The sequence below is a fragment of the Syngnathus floridae genome, chromosome 10 (assembly GCF_059516105.1).
Source record: "Syngnathus floridae isolate MCC-2025c chromosome 10, RoL_Sflo_1.0, whole genome shotgun sequence".
Classification (NCBI taxonomy): Eukaryota; Metazoa; Chordata; class Actinopteri; order Syngnathiformes; family Syngnathidae; genus Syngnathus; species Syngnathus floridae.
Window position 1 is genome coordinate 7,631,836 of NC_142422.1, and position 21,598 is coordinate 7,653,433.

Below are 21,598 nucleotides of genomic sequence, written 5' to 3' on the forward strand. Positions count from 1 at the left end.
TTGTACCACACTCTGCTGTAATATTGCACACCAGTTTGAGTTTACTACTTAAAGTTTGTCTTTTGATCACAAATTATAATGTAACTTGAATCCTGATATGAATGGCACTGTACAGTGCAACCTTTTTGGTCAAATGCGGTCATCAATTAAATCAACCTGATTTGTTCCAGGGACAGACTGTTGCCATAGTATTTTATCAAGGACATTATTGGGACATTTTTGTACCCTATATGATTATTTTCCCCGTAGTTAAAAAAAACCTAGCCACCAAGAATAATAAATCATCCAAATCTGTAATGATAAACACATAATGGGAAAGTAGTGTGTCATATTTGTGCCTTATTTTAATGTTATGTGTCACACAAGTGAAAGAAACCGCAGTGATCAGTTTTCTGCTCTCAAATAAAATGAGACAAAGTAACTACAGAAGACCATAGCAGTTCACTGTTGTTTTTTGTTTGATTGACATGCTCGCTTTCATTTTAAAACAGCTAAACTGTGTCTTTGATAAGTGAAAATTCAAATTTGAAAAATTACCTCCATGAACTTTGTGCTATTATCAAATGATACGTCATTCAATTACACTTGTTCACAATCACCGCAAAGGGCGTTCAGAGCATATACATTGTGAATATGATTTAAAAACGCAAAAGGAAATAATGGCAGTCTGACGGAATGCTCAACTCTGCTTAAACTTGGTTGCAACACCTTTAGCTTCTATTAAACCAGTACTTTGGGGGTAGGAGACTATCAGTGTGGCACATGTGGCAATATTTGCCACTCCTCTTTGCAAAAATGCCCCAAATCTGTCAAATTGCGAGGGCATCTCCTTTGCACAGGCCTCTTCAAAGCACCCCTGGGATGTTTGATCAGATTCAGGTCTGAACTTTGGCAGAGCCATTCCAAACCTAAAACTTTTTTTTTTCTGGTGAAGCCATTGTTTTGTTGAATTGGATGTGTGCCGTTTTTAATTTCCTCCACCTTGACCAAGTCCCCAAGGCAAAAAAAAAGAAAAGCATTCCTCAATCACAGTGTTGCCCCCACCATGCTTCACTCACTGTAAGTGTGATGTTCTTTTAGGAATGACTAGTGTTGTTTTCTCAAACAAACTTTTGGAATTACAACCAACAAGTTCTACCTTGGTTTCAATTGACCATAAGACATTTTAGCCGTGTTTCCATTATAGGCTCCAGAAAGGCCTGACACCTCATCCCCGAGACTCGCTTTGCCCAGCCTGGCCTCCGTTGCTTTTCCCATTACAACAGGTGGCATTCAATTGAGGCAATTGTTCTGCCATAAAATTATACAAAATTTAACCACATAGCACCTAAAGTATAGTAAGTAAAGTAGTTTTACAACAATGCTTAACCATAAATATGATTCCATGTGCCAACAGATGAAACAGTGAAGTTTGGGGGTGAACATTTTTGCAAGTCGCACTTATTGCTTGACAGGTGCGTTCACTTATGAGCGAGGTCATACTGAATGGAAACTTCCGTCTTATTTATTCCTCGGCCGGGCTTGCTGTTGTCACCCTCTGGCGTCCGAAACTCTCTGGTGAGCAGTGCGATACAAGCGTCACTATTTCATTTCATTGGTATATACGTATGAAATTGCTGTAGCGGGCGGTGAGTTTCTGACCTAAGCCTTCATTGGGTATTTTTATTTAACGGCATTCACATCGAGATGTGTTAAACAATTCAGGACTGAGCACCTTTAGATTAGAGCCATCTGCTTTTTAAGTTAGCAAAAGTACGGGAAGAGGCATTATTAAAAAACTTTAAAAACTATGTATATAAAAAAAAAAGTTTTCGATAGAAATGTTTTGTGCATTAACAATTCTTGTGTATTTTAAAATAGATCCCAAAACTGTGCACTATGAAAATTGTACTATGAATACTATGAAATGTAACTTTACATGATCAGGATTTTTTTGGTGCAGATCACGAGTTAAAAACAAAACAAAAAAACAGTCACCCATTTGATCATAAGAAGGCACAAATGTCTATTTCAATAACTTATTCATTAACTGCACATAATTGTGCACTGTTTATGGAGTATCATAACAAAGGCACAATTATTTGATCGTTTGAAGACCTCATTTAATTGAAAATTGTCCAATCTTTGGACTTTGAACGTCTCAACAGTAAATATTCTCAGACAGCAGACTGATTATCTTTGTGTTTTTTCAAAATAAGCTATTTGGGCACATCTGCTTTTACTTTGGAAAACGGTGATCAACCTTTTTGCCAATTTACTGACGAGTTAAAGAATGAACTAAGAACTGATTGATAACACTGGTCAACAGCAAATTTTAATCAGGAATGGCTTCAAGTGTCCAAACTATATTTTTGATGCTGATTTCAAAAACGTCTTTAATTTTTTTAAATTAACTTTGACCTAAAGTATAAAAACTTGCACATATTTTACCAATCATTGTACTTTATAGCACGAACTTTAAAAAAAAACAGTAATATTTTCAGGCCTACTCCTGCTACAATTTTATAGCATTCAACAGGTGTTGCTTGGGTAGAACCCTTCCAATATTTGTTTCCTTTTTATTATTATTTTTTTTTAATTTGTTTTAGGTAACGAGTAAGATTGTTACATATGGCAAATTGTATTTATTTCTTTACTCAATGTAATTTGAGTATTCATTTTATTTCCATATTGGTACAGGCAAGACTGTCCCTAGTTACTATAGTTGTTGAATGTACTATAAAGAACTCATCAGGCGTAGTACAAACACTTCTGTGGTGTAAGTGTATGAGTCTCAAGATGGAGTAAACCACATAAACAGTCAACTCGTCAACTACTTTGTCACGTGATGCTTTTTTTAAGTGGGGTCAGCTTCTCATCTTGCATGACTTCATTTGACTCACTGCAAATCTGTCAATCTGTCTTTCTGTGGTGGTAATTTGGGCAAGTGGGATGTTTCATGGAGCCCCTCCACCTGTCCCTTACTGGGACTCTATTTGTGGGTCTCCCGCTGAACAAGTTTCTTGCCAGGCAACAGGCAAGTCTGTCTGTCGGTCTGTCTCTCTCTCGCTCTCTCTCACACTCACTCTCTCACACTCACTCTCACTCTGTGCACCGCTAGCAAAACTATCGGCTATAAGACTAAAACTAGTCTGTAAGGCAGTAAGATGTCAAGATCAATAGATTATTAGTTGTTGATAACTTTTTCAATTAGTAATTCATCTGTATATGTTACATCAATATCTGAGGCCAATTGTCTGTTGGCATTGAGACTCTTTATATGACCCATCCATGTCAGAACATTTTTCCCACATTGCTGCGTTAGCCAATGTCAAAGGAGGGAGATTTTTTTTAAATGTATAATTTAAAATTTTTTAAAATATAAATGACTAAAATCATCTGGTATTATTGTCCTTTTTGTACACCGTTTTCATTTACCTGTGATACATAACATTGTAAAAAAAATCTTTTGGTAACTCTTTTGGAGTTAGGCCAAAGCAGTATTTCCAGTTGGCTGGATGCACTATTTATTTTGGTTGTATGGATGGCAGCATGTAGTCATAGTGCTTAGCTTGTATGCCTCACAGTTTTGATATTCTTGGGTTCCAATCGCTGCTTGTTCTTCTTTTGCTTTTGTCAGTTATCGCTGGGTATTGTTGACTCCTCTCACATTTGAGGTTAATTGAAAACACTAAGAAGTCACTGATAGTGTAGGGGTAAACTCGCCCGACTTGTATGCGGGCAGCATGGGATCAATTATCGCTGAGTGGCAGTGTGCATGTGGGTGCCGATGGTTGTTTGTCTCTATCTACGCCCTGCAACTGGCTGTCGACCAGTTTCGGGTGTAGTCTGCCTTTCGCCCCATGTCACCTGGGACAGGCTTCAGCACCCTCCGTTGAAAATGGGTGGACGGATGTTTTTAAATGTCCATAATTGTTTATCAGTTTAGCTCCCCAACAAACTGTTCTGACCTGAGACCACTTCATTATATGACTTGATATTTTGTTGACTTTGCAAGGAATGGCTAGTTTGAGCATCCTTTTGCCTTCGGGATCACTCTGTTTTTTGGTGGAATTAATCAACAAGGAAAAATATGAATGAAATACAGTATTTAAATCCATGTTGACATGATACCATCACAACGGCAGTAAGGGTGCTTGAACCTGCAGTAGGGTTTCTCTGTTTCAAATTGGTTGAGTGGTTTGTAAAAACTATCTATGGTTACACTAGCAAAGTATAAAAATGCATCACAACAAACCGTGTGAGTCACTCTTCACTTATCGGTCACCAGAAATAAAGACCATTGCCTCTACAGTAATCAAATGGAAAATATAAATTAATAGATAACATCATTGTAGACAAAATTAAATGTTTGATAAAGCACAAATGAAAATACAGCGGAAAAAAACAGACAATAATAAAAACAACAACAGCAATATGAATCAGAATTTCCTCATGTTATTATTTTTCAATGTAGAAGCTGTAGTCCTCCTTCTCCCTTTCCCCAATTAGGAAAGTTAGTGGTAATATTTAGTTATGTATTTTTAAGTATTCTAATACTTTATAATAATGTGATTTCACTTATATCTATATTGTATTATTTATTATAACCACATTGGTTAAAAAAGTAAGCATAACTTAATTTTGGGGCTGCAACGAATTAATTGCATTTCCATACATTTGAGGGAAAAAATTACGTCTGTAACTTAAGGTTCTACTGCATAGCTTCATTATCTGCAAATGAATTTGATAATTACTTCGGCAAGCTTAATTTTTACCCCACAGCTTGCATCTGTATCCAATTTTCTTTTCTCATAAAAAGTTCCACCATGTAAAAAGGACAGTTTTCATGGCCTTTAAAGTGGCGCTCCCTCTAGTATTTCAAAATGTCTTGCGCAAGTTGGCAACTTGTTGCGCTGTTGGTGTTTGAATTAACATCGAAAAAAAGAAGCCGAATTGCAGCAATTGTATTTTTTTGCGGGAACCAATGCACTTGAGTTGCGAGCTTTACCCGATGGACTGTTATGTGATTACAGAATGTCATTCCCATGCAGTTACAAGAAACATTATAGCCTACTATCAGGTTTAAATAGTTATAGTAATATTAAGTTGAAAATACAAGTGCACATTCATATGTGCATTCAAAAAATATATTGAATGAAAAGATTTTCAATTTTAGTGAGCGGTCGACTTTTAGTATTTTTGAACTGATATGATGAATTCACCTTTTTATACAAAAATTTGCGCCGACTCATTTGGCTTCTTCGAGAAGCATAGTATTCATCTACTTTCTGGGAAAAGTAACTAAATATAGTAACATAAATTCTAACATTCATTACAAAATGAAAACGACCTATATTTTATTGTTTCTTTGGGGGGGATAATTTTTAAAACATGAACTGAATAGCATTAGCAGTTCAGTTTTAGCATTAAATTAAAATTTTGGTCAGAGAGCTTCTACCTTATACATTATATACAATTATAGAAAGCTTTGCGCAGATACAAATTGATGAAAACATATTGCTGTGAAATAGCTGTATCATGGTTGGTGATGTAATAAATGTCGATCTCTCGCTTTATTCTATACTGGTCATCCTAATCAGTGTATGCTTTACATATTAGTATCATGACTAACTAGCTAGTTGTTCATGCATAGCTGCAGAGCACCCCAAACTATTGCATCCAAGGCGGAAACCCCTGAGGCCTTTAACTCGTCCTATATTTGATTCCTCAATGCCTGTGTCATACCTCCTTGGTTTTGTTTTTGTCTCTCTGGCACCGCCAAGTGCTGAGAAAGAGGATGATATATCCGCATGTAAAGTGCTCCTCCACTCCGCTCTGAAAGCACCCTGCAGTAGCAGCATGGTAATTCCGCTCCTCTATCTTTCCTCTGCATCGTGTTTACCTAGCAACAAGCATCACCCGCTGCTGGCCATCCCATTGGTCATTTGAAAACGCACCGGGGACCAATGGCAGAGCTGTTGCCATGGTACAGCGTATAGTTGCCGGGTGGAAATTTGCTGCAAGGCACGTGAGTGTCAGAGTCTGCTTGCCTCCTCACAGTACTGTTGTAATCTCTGCTGTCTGACCGTTAGTACAGATGAACATAATTTAGTGGATGCCACTCAATCTTTTAGGGAAGCAAAATATATATTCTTCATATTTAGATCTATATCTATATATTTGTGTATTTGGTATTATAATAGACGCCCCCCCAAAAAACACAGAAGCCGTACAAATCAAGCATTATGACTGCATTGTCCCTAATTTAATATGCTAGAAGTATACTTTTAGATTGCATTTATTTTTTTCAAACCATGAGCATTGTCTTATGTATTCTATTTTTCCCCCACATACATAAAATCCTAGATTAAATGAATTCACTCAAATGTACCAGAATATTAGCATATAACCACAGTGTTTTGTACAACTGTAAATTGTTGGGGAAAACATTTTGGAAGATTATGATACTATTCAATTATTGGTACCTAACAAAAACATTATCATTCATTACTGCCCATGTGATATTTTCATTTGAAGTAACTGTAATTATCTCTGTCTGAAATGTACCGGTATAACTTGTATTGCAAAATAAAATCCTCGTATAAAGTATCTATCTAGAACAAGTTTTAAAAGATTTTATTTAACCCCCTCCCATATCCTTTATTTGAAATATTAACTATCTAGTAACGAATAAATGATATTTTTACATTCTAGGTATAAATTACTATTTGTCATCCTAATTTGGCAGTTTTAAAATTAAAATACTACTTAAGCTATGAAACAAATTATTATATAGTTACGCATCCTTATTGTTAATTATGATTAGTGTTTTTATTTTATTATTGTCTGCCCTGCAATTGACTGGCAACCAGTCGAGTATGTATCCCGTCATTTGCACTAATTCAGCTGGGATAGTCTCCAGCTCCATTAGCCATGTGTTTGTGCCATGGCATGATAAAAAACAATCCCACACGTGGACACCTGTTGCTTATCTGGTTGTAGTTTTGGAATGGCAAACATACCAGCCCATGTGAAAACAACTTGACTGAGAGAATACAATATTATTCAATGAAGTTATTGTAGCTACAAAAAATTAGGTGTGATTCAATGTGTGTTTTTTCTTATGTTACTGCAAAAAAAAAAATTCTGCATAGCAAAGTGATACATGTCATATGTTAAGAAGGTATTTGTGATTACCTACAAAGCTATTCACCCAAAAAGGCATTTTTTGTGAGAAAGTTAGCAAGTCACATACTATTGTCTAATAAAAGGAACAGTTGTTGTAATTATAATACTTGATGAACTGTTGTGGAATTTTGGAAGTCTGTTTGTGTCTTTGCTCCCAGTCAGATCAGACAGAGCCAATCACTCTGAGCTGGGCTTTATGTATTTCATAAGCAGACAACCCTTGTAGTGATACATACGTGTGTGAGATTACCATCTTATCTTAAATAGGCAGTGAATGTTGTTTGTGTTTCTTATGAGAATGAGCCTTTAAATGTGATCTCTGTAATTATAGCAAGTTATTAGGCCATGCGCTTTATTTAGCCTTGACTGGTCAGCTGTCTGTCATCAGCATTTGGGAGTGCTGTGATTCGGACGGTAGTTTTTGAGCTGGTTGGGGGAAAAAATACAGCTAAACCACTGTAGAAGTATGCGATAAACTTTGACATCCCAGTGTGCATCTGTAAACTCGAGAAAAAGAAAATACTTTCAATTTACATGTTCTTATGAATGACCCAATTCATTCATTCATCTTCCGGACCGCTTCTCCTCACGAGGGTTGCAGACGTGCTGGAGCCTATCCAAGCATTCTTAAACTCGGTGTACACCCTGAACTGGTCGCCAGCCAATCGCAGGACATTAATGACCTAATAATAATAATGACTAAAATGTACTTAGTCATTTTATTGTTTCAGCCTTATCGACAATATTTAAAGGTTAGCACAGTATTATCAAAGAAGGTTCTCTCATTGAAAACCATTCCATTTTAAGGTACTGTATAAGATGAAATATATTAAAAGGTTCGTGTCACTAAACAGCAAGTGAATCAACAAGAATTTGACACATATTTATTATCATGCAGCGTGAACTGTATTTGAGGGTGAATTTCCCTTTAAGCCAGAGAGCTGTCAGCTGGTTTATGACACTGTTTGTGTGCGGAGCTGTTCCCAGGCAGCATTGTGCCTGATTTAGCTGAATGCTCGGATAGCAACAGGAACAACTTTTAGCTTTGGCTGGTTAGTGAGGGGAAGTCACATCTCAGCTGTAGTGAGCATGCGCGCATGGAGGCCCTTTGCCCCGCTCTTCTCTCTGCTCCCCGACAGTTTGCCCACCCCCAGCCTCCCTCTTTCCACTTCTACCTGACATCCTCAAACTATTTCCGCGTCATTCCTGCATCGCGGCGTTTGAAGAGACACTGGGAAACCGAGCCAAGTGCTCCTCCCACAGATCTACTCGGTGTCCAATCAGACCCGGGGACTACACTTTACGTCGCCAATGGAGTTGCAGCTGCCATGGCGTCGGGTAGCAACAGAGTCTGTGGGAGGGTGCGTGCTGAGTGAGGGAGAGGCTGCCCTCACCCCAGTACAGAGAAGTAGAAACAGTTTAGAAGACTGAATAAAAACGGCTTTGTGTATTATTTGTTGACGCCAATACTGTTGGTTGCAGTTTCACATAGATGTGTTTTATTTGTGCACCAGCACAGTATGTATTAAAAGTGGTCAAACCTGCAGGCATTTTCCAGAACATTTTATACAATGTGTTCATATTAGAATAGCATGAATAGCAGTTGTAAATGTACTTTCTTTGAACATGTTTAATACATTGCGTGTTCATATCGGAATAGCATGAATAGCAGTGGTAGATGTACTTTCTTGAATGTATATGACCATTTCCCCTTTATCGTAATGACTTTTATGCGGAATTTTTGATAGAAGCCATTGTATTTGTGGCAAGTGTTTGTATTAATACTGGAGATTATTCTTGAAATTGTGGCACGGGTTAATAATGTTGTCTATATATGTGAATATAAAGTTCCAGTAAATATACTCCGTTGTTACTATAAATGGACAGGACGAGGAGAGAGGTCTATCTGGAAGAGGCTACTTAGAACAAAGAGAGGGTTGTTGCCCTGCTTTCCCAATTTATTTGCAATGTTAATTTTCGCTTCACGAAAATGAGTCTGCAGACTTTTAATGTTGAACTATCTGAAGTTAGAACACTCATCGCTAACGTCAGCTTTACTAAATTGCGTCACTGTTGCCGATAAAAGCAGTGATACGCGGGGCTGCGAAAGAGCGCCTTCTGCCACCTCCGCGCCGTGCAAAATGGTACAGCCCCAATCGCAGGGTGGGGAGCAGTATGGATGAGAGCACAGATTCCCTGTAGCGGAGAAACACTGGGTCAAGGAAAGGGAAACGGGCAAGCAACATGACTCGAGATTGCCCCTGTGAAGGTTTCCACCTAGAAGGATTACAACAAAAACTATTTATTTAAACTTATTCAACACCCAGAAGGGCACAGCGACAAGAAGGCGAGGGCGCGAGTGAAGGAAAAGGGGAGCGGAAGCGGAGGAAAGAGGCGCGCCAAGAAGGCACCCAGGGTATCTTGACAGCAAACTCAGGAACTTCACTGCATTTGGTGGACTTGAAGACGAGTCTGGACTTTTGGATTGTGCTCGATTGTGATTACCTCTTCCTGTAGCGAGTTGCTTGACATCGGATTGTCTCACCGTTTGGAAACACAATAGGCGGGCAGGTCGCTAGCGTCCTTTGATGTTCACACGAGGAACGTTCGGCGTTTTAACACCAACTGGATTCGAAACTGTCAGCTTTTCTTCCCTTGTTCACCGCCGCCTGACACGTTGCGGCGCGTGCTGAGGTGGATATCCAGACTGAGGAACTTTTTGTGGAACTATACAAGCTGAAGTGGACTGATTTTGTTTCGTCGAGTTTGTGGAACTGCTAGTTGACAGCCAGACCTTCTGGATTGTATGTGGGCTTTTCTTTATTCTCTGGTGGTATTAAGGGGTTTATGTGACTAACGGAGGCCTGCCACACTCTTCGGATGGCCTGCTGATTGACCACAACCCCTAAGACTCCTTTGAGCTTGGTCCGTCCGTACTGCTTATGTGACATTGCCAGTCGATGACAGTGAGTGTCAGGGTTTTGAGGCGAGAGATAACCTCTCTCTACACTGTCCTACACTGACCAGTGCCCAGTCCCCCAGAAAGCGCCTGTAATTGGACCTATTTTTAGAGAGAGGGATGGGGTAAAAGCAGAAAGCTAGAAATTCAACTCCCCTCCTTCTCTTCTGCCCCTTCCATCAGCCCATCCAGCAGAAAGCCGGGCAGCCTGGTTCCAGAGGAATTGCAACTAATTGTTTTACAAGAGGATGGACAACATCAAAAGTTAGATAAACCTAATGCATAATTGGAGTGAGATTGGTCAAAACAGTTTTACAAGCCTGGGAATCCCTGCTGCACCGGAATTTATTGCTAAAGGCCACTCTGGACAGAAAAATCCCATTTTGGATTACAAATTAATCATGTCTGATGAACTACTTCTTTCCTACTTTGGGGTCAACCGACCCAGGACAACGTTCATGCCATTAGGATCCGTGGCAGAGTAGAAATCTTTTAGTATTCTAGAATAAATATTAGGACCTACTTTCGACTACCTAAAATAAGTTACCAGCAATCTGGAGCAGTGCAAACTTCCATCTCAAAGAAACAAGCAAAAGTTACCCTGACTAACCAAATATTACCCACATCCCCCGACCACACAGAAGAGAATATATATGTAGAATGAGATCTCTATATCTATAGTGTAACTCTACATCTTTTATATTTTTACGTAAGATAGACAAGCTGCCTGTACGCCAATTGGTTGCCTTAGAAACCACAGTTACAAAGAAACAAGCTAGAGAAGACGGTGCCTTTTAATTTGATTGGTTGGTTTCCCACCATTTCAAGATTGACTGAGTCAGTTGGATAAACTGTTTGAGCAAACTCTGGGATTGAAAACGCGCCTCATGAAGGTTACTTAAGACTCCCACAAAGGCTGCCCACCTGTGAAATCATTTGATTGATTGGGTTTCCCTTTTGGATTGACCTTTTGCCAAGTGTTTCCATGGTGATCACATCATCATCTGTCGAGGACAAGACTGTGCCCCCTTGCAGAATGGTCCAATCACAACCCTGGATCCCCGCTTCCCTCCACCGTGACAATAAAAGTCAGTTCCCACACACGCACTCTTGCACACTTTTTTATACATTAACAAAGTGAAGAACGTGTATGTTTATCAATGTAATTGAGGAGGAGTAAACATTTGGTTTCTTGAACATGCAGCGTTTGTGTATATTCGTCAGTCTGAAAAAGCAGCTGCAACAGGTTGCACCGCTGTTGTCTTCTAAGATCATCACCGCTGATTTTTGTGTTAAGGCATTTAACGAGAGATTTTGTTGGTTTGTCCGTTTTGGTCATCTGGCTACCTCGAATTGAAATGGGTTGTGCGCAGATAGTACATTGAACATGATTTTTCTTTGGCCGTGCTAATTGTACAAATGTAAAACTCTTTCGAACTGCTGTCCTTTGCTGAAGAAAACTCCCTGCTTCGTTTTTAATTGGACCAACAAGTTATTGTCACCCAGTTTAACAGAATTTGTGCTGCAATGCTTTTATTTGTAGAACGGCTATTTGATTCTATAGCATTTAGCTGTAGTCACTAGCGTGGTAGTGCGGGCTGATCTGCACGGGACAATGTGGTTTTCTAGGAATGTACTGATAAGAACTGATAATTTGAAAGTGTAAGGTTGGTAGAGATTTGTGTTGCGTATTGATATTTGTTATTCTGAGACATTCATTAGCTTCACATACATAACAAGGTAATTTGAGCAAATTTATTCCAGAAGTATAAAATTAGTAGTCCTTCCCATTAATCTGTACCTGTAATTGAAGCGCTAAACTTCGCAAAGGTTAGTGACTCCTAGTGTGCAGGCAAAAAACCCACAACTTTATACTGCATTTCTGCAAAGAGTGGCGATGTGTGGCCAATTGAAGGAAGGTGTTAATTTGAGGAAGGTATTTATTAGCGCAAATGTTTCAACACCATGTGTGAAGATGATGTGTGTACTGTTTTCCATTAATTGCTCAATTAGGAATTGTTACTTTAACATTCAATCTGAATCAAATATGTAGCTGGGTAAATGAGCTATTCCATAGTCGCTTTAGTCTCGGTAAATTAATGTATCTATTAGGGCTGTAGTCAACACAAATCTAGGTCGACTTTCGGTTGTCTAAAACTATCCGATTAGTTGAAAGCAACAAACAAACAAGCAGGCGTATCTCCTCGTGCGCTCTACCTGACTGGTCCTTAATAAGTACAAATAACCATATAAAGCATATAAAAGTGTCTGTATGGCAGCGATACTATCAGCCTAGATGTTAGCCTACTCACAGACAGAATCAAAGTATCCTTACCTACATACATCTCTGGTTTTTAGATTTGTGTGCCAGAAAAATGAGCATGTCCACATTCTTTGGAAGAAGACAGCTTTCACATTCGTCAATGAAAAATGCGCGAATAGAGGTGGCATGAAATACTAAGTACTTCTTGTGTCTTCTGTGGCACAGAATCTCTCACTTGATTCTGTGGATCCCAGATCTTCCTCATCTCCGTACAGCAGCATAGCGATCCCTTTCACGTTGTTGCTTTTCGACTTTTTGGAGACATGTTCCTCCTCCTCCTCGGTTTGAGGTTCGCCTGGGTCTCCAGTTACGTCGGCCTGCCAGCTGTGCAACAGCTGTATAGGCCTCCTCGAGTTTTTCTTTATTCAGGAAAAAGAGCAGATTGAAATGAGGGTCTATTATTGCTGCTGTAATATAGACACCGCTCGTCACTGTCAGTTGGTATTTAAGTTCACCTAATGTCTTCAACCAGCTTGTTTTTAAATGTCTTATCAGGTTTGCCAGCATGGATTGGGCAGTGTTGTGTTCTTCAGACAGCAGCTCAGGGTTTTCATGGGTTTCAGTACAGTTTTAATGTAACTGCAGTCCACTCTCGCTCTTCTTGGTGTAGTTGGGTCCTAAAACGCCACCATTGCTCCAAGAGTTGTTTCAACTTCGGGTCGAATTTCAGCGAGTGGAACATTTGAGGGACATTTTTCTGCTCGCTTTTCTCTTTTAGTCAGTCTTTGTGTCACTTTTTAACATGTCCCATGAGGTGGTGTGCAACAGTCAAATGGGGTCTTTCTTGAGCGCAGCGTTAATACAGAGCTGCAGGGTGTGCCCAGCGCACCTGATGTTCTGTACATCTGGCCATACCTTTGATTTTTTAAGTCTATCCATACTGAGTGCCATATTTGCTGCATTATCACTTGAATGGCCACTCTTTTTTTTTCCATCGGCAACTTCATTGAGTCGCGCAGCAATGTTCCTTCCTGCCTGTGTGTGCACCTCTTCCATTTCTTTTGTTTCAAGGACAAGACTGTAGTTTCCAGTGTTGGTCAATAATGTGGGCAGTCACAGTCATGTATGAATCCATCCGGAGAGATCAGATCGTATCAGTTGTCAAACTGAGTGCCTCGCTGCATCGTAATTATTAACTTAAATTAGACCGCAATGAAATGTGGCAAGTTGCAACAGTGTTGATGATGCTAAATCGGAAAAGTTAAAAACAGGCCAGCAGATGTAACCATGACTCCGGTCGGTTGCAGTTGCAGAACAAGAATTTGGTCGGACAAGGCTTGTCAAGCAACCATCCGTCGACCAGCTCTAGTGTTTACTGTCTACTTTCAAACCATGTGTTTGTTTCACAACTTGTCCGTCTGTGCGTGAGTCCGGTCATGTGACACGGTCATGCCTCACCAATCGCGCTGCTACTGGTAATTGTTAGAAGCTGCCGGTGTTTTTCCTGAATGCTTCCTGGAACTTTCCAGCTTACCATCTAAAAGTTACCAAACTCGTAGACCTGGTCCTTGCTAGTGTACCACTCATCCAACCCGCTTCCACCGTTCTGGTAAAACGAGGGCCTCGCTGTCATCCCACGTGCTGTTTCCAGCAAATACTCTTCCCCTCAGGAAACATACCGGCAGTTTATAACAATGACCAGGAGCAGCACGATTGGCGAGGCACTTCACGTGACTATGCAACCAGTGTTAGTGTCGCTTTAATTTAATATGCAAAATTACTGTGGGAGTATTGTACACACCAAAATTGTATATTTCCTTCGTGTCACATGTAGGAGGGCTTCCTCTAGTAGATGACACAATTTATTATACAGTATTTTGCAATATACCATGTTTGAGTAAGCAAGGGCGAGACTGAGTGATCGAGATTTTAGTGTGTGGCTAATGCGAGTGCTAGCTTGGGTCGACGTAAAGTAGGCTGTAACTGACAGCTGTAAACAAGTACTCTTTACCAAGTACACGAATGTTCTTTCTTACCATTCTCCAGGCCATCTCTTTCTTTGTTTATACAATGTGACTATTGGTAGCAAGAGTTTACAAAATTCCTGGACACCATCAAGACCATCAAATCTCTGCAGGTGTTGTCGGACTTTGTGATGTAGCATATGAATGTCAACCGGTTGTTGTGACACAGCACGATGTTAATTGGAGTTCAGTGGGTGGATACTTGATAATGATTAGCATGACTATGCCAAAACGTCAAACTCAGATCCGCTTTTTTTGCATGCCTTTGCCTTTTAAAGGCATTTGCATTGCAAAAGACAAATTGCAGAAATGTCAAACTTCAACTCTTGTCACAGATTAATTTTGACACGGATAACATCGTATTTAAAACAGGTGATTCTTCGTAATGCAGTAGAGAATTTAGATGGCGTAGAATCTTCAAGGGAAAGTGAAACCGTATTGAGCGGCACTTTCAGACACGTGGCTACCACATTTGCCTCACTGTGTTTGAAACTTTCAGTGTGAAATTTGTTTCTTCTCCCAGTGCTTGCATGGGTTTCTCCAGAAACTTGGGCTTCCTTTCACATTCTAAAAATATTCATGTTGGTTATTTGAAGAATAAGTGTGAATATCAGCCCTTATGGTTGTCAGTCAATTTGTATTATCCCACCACCCTCCTTTTTTTTATCGTAAGTTTTTCTTGTTAATGCTTCAGCAATGCTCAGTTAAAACTTGTTTACTTTTATGCCGAACACCGCGAGCTATTTTCATGTCCTCTTATGATTTTATCCTCCTCATATTTGTCCATATTTGTTTAAGCTGCAAGTTGTTGCACACCTTTAGCTGCAGCTCTAAGCCTTGTAGTGTAAAAGTTAGTTATGACACTTTATACCGCGGATGTCCTCTTTAAAGGACGAAGCCCAGTTTCATCGATTCTGTTCATCTCTATGCAAAATGACTGCATTTTTAAAAAGATTACTCATGACACAGTTTCTGTTGTGAGGTTAGAGTATTAGTCATGTGTCAAAAACAGATCTTAGTGTTACAGGTTCTACCCCTTCTTATATATCATAATGGAAGCAGTCCATTTCTCAACTTTTATAGTCCAGCCCTCCATCCCTGTGAAATGAACTAAAAATAATAATGTACCGTCTATGGAATAATACTAAAGCCAGCAACAGTTAGGCTTGGGTAGTAGTTATATTAAAAAAAAAAGTGACTTAACTGAATTTGTAACTGTTTATTTAAGTTATTGCTGAATCATTGTATCAACACTTAATTACATCGCATAGGAAAGAAAAAGAAAAGAAATGGACAGTGGTTTAATGGATGACAGTGTTCAAGGGATCATTATAAACGAGTCAGAATCTATTTACGTATGGGTACAGAGTTCTTGTTTTTATAGCAGAGCTCTTGTCATCACCCTTGATAAATTTTGGCATTTGGTCATCAGAAACTGCTCCTTGTAAATACTGGAAGGGATGTTTGTTTTTTTATTCAATACTTTTAATGGAGCCTTACAGTAGTTTATTTTGTCTGTTTACTAGGATAGTCTGGTATTAGCACCCTTGCATTTGCTTACAAAATAATTGTTTTAAAATGGGAACACTGCATAATTTGAAAACCACTTCATGTACAGTGTTTCTCTTACATTTCAGCCAAGCATTCTTAAGGACCAAAATAAATGATTAAATAATATCACCCACCATAGCTGCACTTCCAATGAGACATGGCTGTTTGTATTCCAAGAAATATTAATGACATTTCTTTTTTAACAGTAATGAACGACACACTGTTTCTGTTTGTTGTCCATCCATTTTTTGAAGCGCTGAACCCCACCAGGGTTAAGCGTTGTTAGTTGTAGTCTCACTTGACATCATGAGCTGGTGATGAAAGTACAGTAGCATTGATGTGTGGGGAAAATGAGCGTATATTCAGGTTTCCGTGATGTAGCTAGCTTAGATGAGTCAGTTAGCCTCGCTCAGTAGCCCCGCTTTTGTTTACATTGCTTCCGCCGCTTAAAGAGCCTGCCAAACTCGGCAGCAATCTACGAAGATCGTTCTAGTGAATGACCGCAGTGCAAGCACTTGTGAAAAGAAGGCATTGAAATTTTGGATGGACTGAGGATTTTGAGATATGAACACAGCCTTTCATTTTTAGAATTATTATTTAATTTTCAAATGCTGTGCATTTTGATTGACTTATCAACTGTTTCATATTTAGAGAACGTTGCATGAAACCTCTTTGTGCAGTTAGGTCTACTATGCTACTGTATTGTAATGTTGGTCACGATGGTAGTGCTTGGAGAGCTAGGTACTTGGTGTAAAAATCTGATAACCACTGCTCTAGTACATTGTTGACTACTGCAAGCATTGGCTTTGGACTTTTTTGTCATTTTCAGACTCTTCTGTTGTGTTGATATGCTGTCCAAAGTATCTTTCCGATGGTGTCCTAAATCAGTGATTTCCAAACGTTTATTATGCCAAGGCTTATATTTTAAGTCTGAAAAATCTCACCACCAAACAAACATATTGGAAAATGTGGATACTTACTGTATGTATGTCAAATTTTCCATACTATAATTTTTAGTTCTTTGTGCTAGTAGATAATTTGTTCTCTCTGTCATTATGTTGCTAGTATAGATACTGATGAACAAAGACACATTGTTATAATATTTATTTTTTTAACCACTTAGATGAACATTTATAATTTCCTGCTGCACACCTGAAAAGCTCGCCCAGCACACTAATCTGCTGTGGCACACCGGTTAAAAATCACTGTCCTAGATGATGATGCATCATTGTGCGTCCCCAACAACAGTGATGGATGCATAAAACTGTTGGCATCTTTTTTTTTTGTAAAGCCAGATGCTTTCTGAAGTGGGTATGAAGGAAATCGGATGTGTATTATTATTAACACAGAATGCAGTCGTAGGAGATGAGGTTTGAGAAAGCAGTAAGGATGATGAAGGAAAAGGGGAGGAGAAGAGTTGCTTGTTGGGCAAGGGTGGGTTGGGTTGCTATAGGGGAGAGTGCATCAGCCTGCTGCTGAGAGCCAGCCTTGCTATTGGAAGCTACTTGCATTGCAGGAGAGAGGAGGAAGAGAAATAGCTAATGAGTGTTGTAGGCTGGTTGCTGAGACAGCACAGAGTTTATTTATAGAGTGCTGGCCGGCCGGCCCTTAGATACCAGCAGCCAATCAGCTGGCAGAGAAAGAGAGGGGCCCAACCAATAGCATCGCAAGAAGGGGGGGATGTCAGAGTGAGGAAGTTCTGTGAGTGCTTCTCAGCCTCTTAAAGAGACGATGCCGATTTCTCAGTACTAGGCAGATATTTTCTCTCCCCAGCAGTGTCACGTCTGTAAGCAGGCCAGGACCCAGAGCACCACGACAATGACTCTCAGTGACAGTGATTGGATAATTCTTTCTCTGCATGTAAACACAGATATGAAATCATGCAGTATGCTGCTCACCACAGCGGAGTGGCTTTGTATATTTTTTGCAATTCATATTTTTACAGATCAGTAATTCATCACTGACCCATTTGGCAAAAATGTAGGGTGCTGAATAAATGGAAAAAAATAAAGGCAAAGAAATTGTAATTATTGAGTTGAGTTCTGTTAGCATCTAACCTGATTCATTTGTTTTGCTGCTGTGAAACCCATCTTCCTTTCTAGGGAGACATGAATTCTGTTTTCAACACCTAGAAGCTCAGCTTTACAAATTGGGTGTATGCTGCAGATCTAATTCTGGCCTCTTCATGTCCCTTTCCCAAAGGACCAGTATAGCCTGCAATGCTTGCTCTGACCTGCTTGTTTAAGAGCAGGACACTCCATGACCGACTACAGGCCAACGATGTAAAAAAGATACTTTTTAGGAAGTTGGTCCTTCACTTCTCAATGCATCTGTGATTTATTTGATAACACAGAAAAGATAAACAATCGGTCCTGCTGCTTCACTAGAATTGTGCGTATTGGTTTCAGAAGAGCTCCAATTAAGTTTGTTGGTGACACTTGCAGTACTATTCCGTTTTGCCTTTAGCACGTTGACCTCTTTCTGGTCTGGCCTCCATTGCTTCTGCATTACAACAAGCTTGGGGCAACACCAATTGAATTGTGCTAGCCTCCACTGCAAACTCAGTGTGTGGACTCCTGCCGTAAGATTTCACGAGTGGCAACTAGCAAGTCTTGGCCAATGGTTTTATGGCGATTCAAAAACTGAATCGCATCATCCAGGCACTTGAATGAGAGTGAGCTCTCCATTCAAATGAATGTCGTCTGGAACACTTCAGCACAAGGTGTCCATGAGACACCTTAACTCGATGCCATATCCACCTCAGATGGCTCCTCCCAGTGCGGAAGATCAGCAGCTGTACTCTAACCCTCCTGAATGACCGAACTTGTCGCCCCTATTCTAAGACAGAGCTCAGACACCATGTGAAGGAAATTTATTTTGGCTGCTTGCATCCATAGTCTTGATATTTCGGTCATGACCCCTAGTTTGTGACCATAGTTGAGGGCAGTAATCAATTGCCCCTCTTTCATCATATTCACTTTAGAAATTGATTGGAAATCATAATTCATGGAAAATAGTGACCAAATACAAAAATAGTATTTTTGTTAAATTGATCAAGGAAAAGTCCAGTTTTTGTACAAATATGCTGCCAAAATAGAGAAAATAATACCATTTATAAAGAAAATGAAACGCACTTGATTTGCAATCGTAATCTACAAAAAAATATTTGGGTCTTGCCCTAGGGTCATGAGTTTGACACAAATGGTTTAATGTGTCAGAAAGTTTCCTCACAGCAAATTACTGTCTTGACTTGGCAATTACTGTTGCGTGAGATATTTATTTTAAAAATGATAGTCATGCTCCATTCATTCAATGCTTACGATTAGGATCTAATTTGACATTGAATGTCATTCAGTCTTTTGGGAGATGATGAGGAAAGGTGATAAATTCATCTACAAAGTCTTTCTAAGGTTTGCTGAGAGAGGAGCAATAAAGTGTAATTTAGTTTACTGGACTCTCATTGATTCCAATGTCCTTTTGAATAATTGATTTGCTTGTTTAAAGGAATGTAATGACAATGCTTTTTCCATTGTCAGATTGTTGTCCTTTTGCTCTCAGTTTCTTGTATTACTCTCCTTAATCTTTACTCACGTCAAAGTATATCTTTAATTTGAGATATGCCATAAAGGCATCATTTACTTCCTATAAGTGCCTTTTGTGGTCATTTACATCCTATAGATGCTGCTTGTGGTCATTAGATACCCATATTGATGGATTTGCAATATTTCAACACAATTGTATACAGATGGAAAATATTTTTATTTTCCATTAGGTTGTATTGCTGTATGATTGTGAATGCTTGTGTGTATTGACATTCATCTTGTGATGTTTGTATTAATAGCTCAAACCGCACACATACAATAAATGTTTTAGTGCCATGAAAAAACCTTTCCACTCATCCTGTTTTTTTTTCAGCAGAAATGCATGTTAAGAGAAAAAGTAATTCCCCAGTGACCCTACTCCTTTGGACTTTGACTTGGCCACCCCATCACCCTCATTTTATTGTTATACTTGTTGACAGAGTGTGTGTGCGAGAGACAGCGAGAGAATGTATGTATATACAATGAAATCAGTTTATTTGCGGTGTGCAACAAAATGACACCTTTTGTTTGGCAGTCATGAAGCCTATTGTGCTCATGAAGTTGTTGGTAATTGGATTCGGTGATCAACTCTTGGCTGCAAGTACTATATAACACACGACGTCTGTATTTGTCAATATGTAGTTGGTAATTTGAATGAAGCCTTACCAAACTTGCCTTTCCTGGATTTTACATTTGGAATCTTTGACCCCTGCACCCCTAACCCCAAGGCTCTCCCTCTTTTTTTTTTTTTTTTTTTTTTAATATAAAGATTGTTTTAAAAAAAACAGAAAAGGAACTCTTTTTAGGACAAAGATCAGTACTGAATGATTAGAATGTTGGGAATTCCCTGTTTAATCATGTCTCTTCTCTGTCTTTTCAGGTGTAAGCAGCTCAGGATGTCCGCCCACCTCCACCTCCTCCTCCTCCTCCTCCTCCTCCTCCTCTACTGCCCAGGGCTTCTCCCTCGCTGAGCCAGCCATGACCAGCCAGCACACACATACACACCCCTCCTTCAGCTCCATCCACTCCATGGCCGAACAGCAGCAGGTAATGCAGTGCTCTGCCAGAAATACATTTGGCAGAGGTACATGGCATGAGGCAGTTCAGCTGTTTTAGCCATGTCGGATTTGATTTGACACACGTCTCACCTTGAATATTATCTTATGTCATTGCACAATATTTATTCTACGCATCGGAAAACGAATTTGTCATTTACATCGAAAAGGCTTTTTGAAGCCTGAAAACAAAAGTTTTGAAACTGGGTCACAATAAAGAAGTTTAGCAAAGTTCAACAGAGAAAAAAACTATTGTTTGCAATAAAATAATACATATGCAAGACAATGCAGTGCAACAGAAAAACTACAACGCCGCATTTGGAATACACCAAAGATGACATATAGGCTACGTTCTCACAACAGATCAATTGAAAATGTTTTGCCATATACTATACAACCTGTATTTTATTTTTTTTTAAGACAGTCCGGCAGACTTTATTCCATTTTTTGCAAATCCAACCAGGTTCACTTTCATATGTGGTCCTAGGTTGGATACGTAGCCGATATTTTGCAATGCAACTGACCACAGTCAACGGCCAGGTTGTGTATATCCAACTTGGATGTCATCATGTGGGGTAGACAGAGGTTGCTTTTTGTTCCACTGTGTAACCCTTAAACGTCATTCTCACCAGTCTTTGGAGACTGTGGTATGGCGCGCTACAATTATGTTTTGGTTGTGATGTATTTTTCTGGCAAACCAAAACACAGGGCACTTTTCAAGTGTGTCTTCATTTGACTTGTTCAGATATGAGCGGTGTCGCTGTATTGCACCTCACTCAAATGCACGGTACAAAAACAATTCAAATAGGAACAAATATTTAAGTATGATGGGAAATATGCATACTCTCAAACACAATATAGGAGTTCAGCGTATTAATAAAATAAATACACAACAATATATATAATTCCCAAATTAATACACAAAATACATTTTACCCAAATGCATGTAAACAATTGAAAATACTAATTGGTTACCAAATTGTGTATAGAAATAC

At 39.3% G+C, this 21,598-nt stretch overlaps 1 protein-coding gene across 2 annotated transcripts in view; it reads left to right on the plus strand.

Annotated features, from left to right (window-relative positions):
* dyrk1b (dual-specificity tyrosine-(Y)-phosphorylation regulated kinase 1B) overlaps positions 1 to 21,598 on the plus strand; it is a 31,942-nt gene that overhangs the window by 2,405 nt on the left and 7,939 nt on the right. Inside the window, exons 1-2 of one of the 2 annotated variants that reach the window (XM_088388301.1) lie at positions 9,301 to 11,217; positions 20,429 to 20,595. In XM_088388301.1, the coding sequence (XP_088244427.1) occupies positions 11,115 to 11,217; positions 20,429 to 20,595 (270 nt within the window). In that variant the 5' untranslated portion in view covers positions 9,301 to 11,114. Of the gene's footprint in view, positions 1 to 9,300; positions 11,218 to 20,428; positions 20,596 to 21,598 lie in introns of those variants that run through there. The other variant, XM_088388302.1, reaches the window with a different exon arrangement.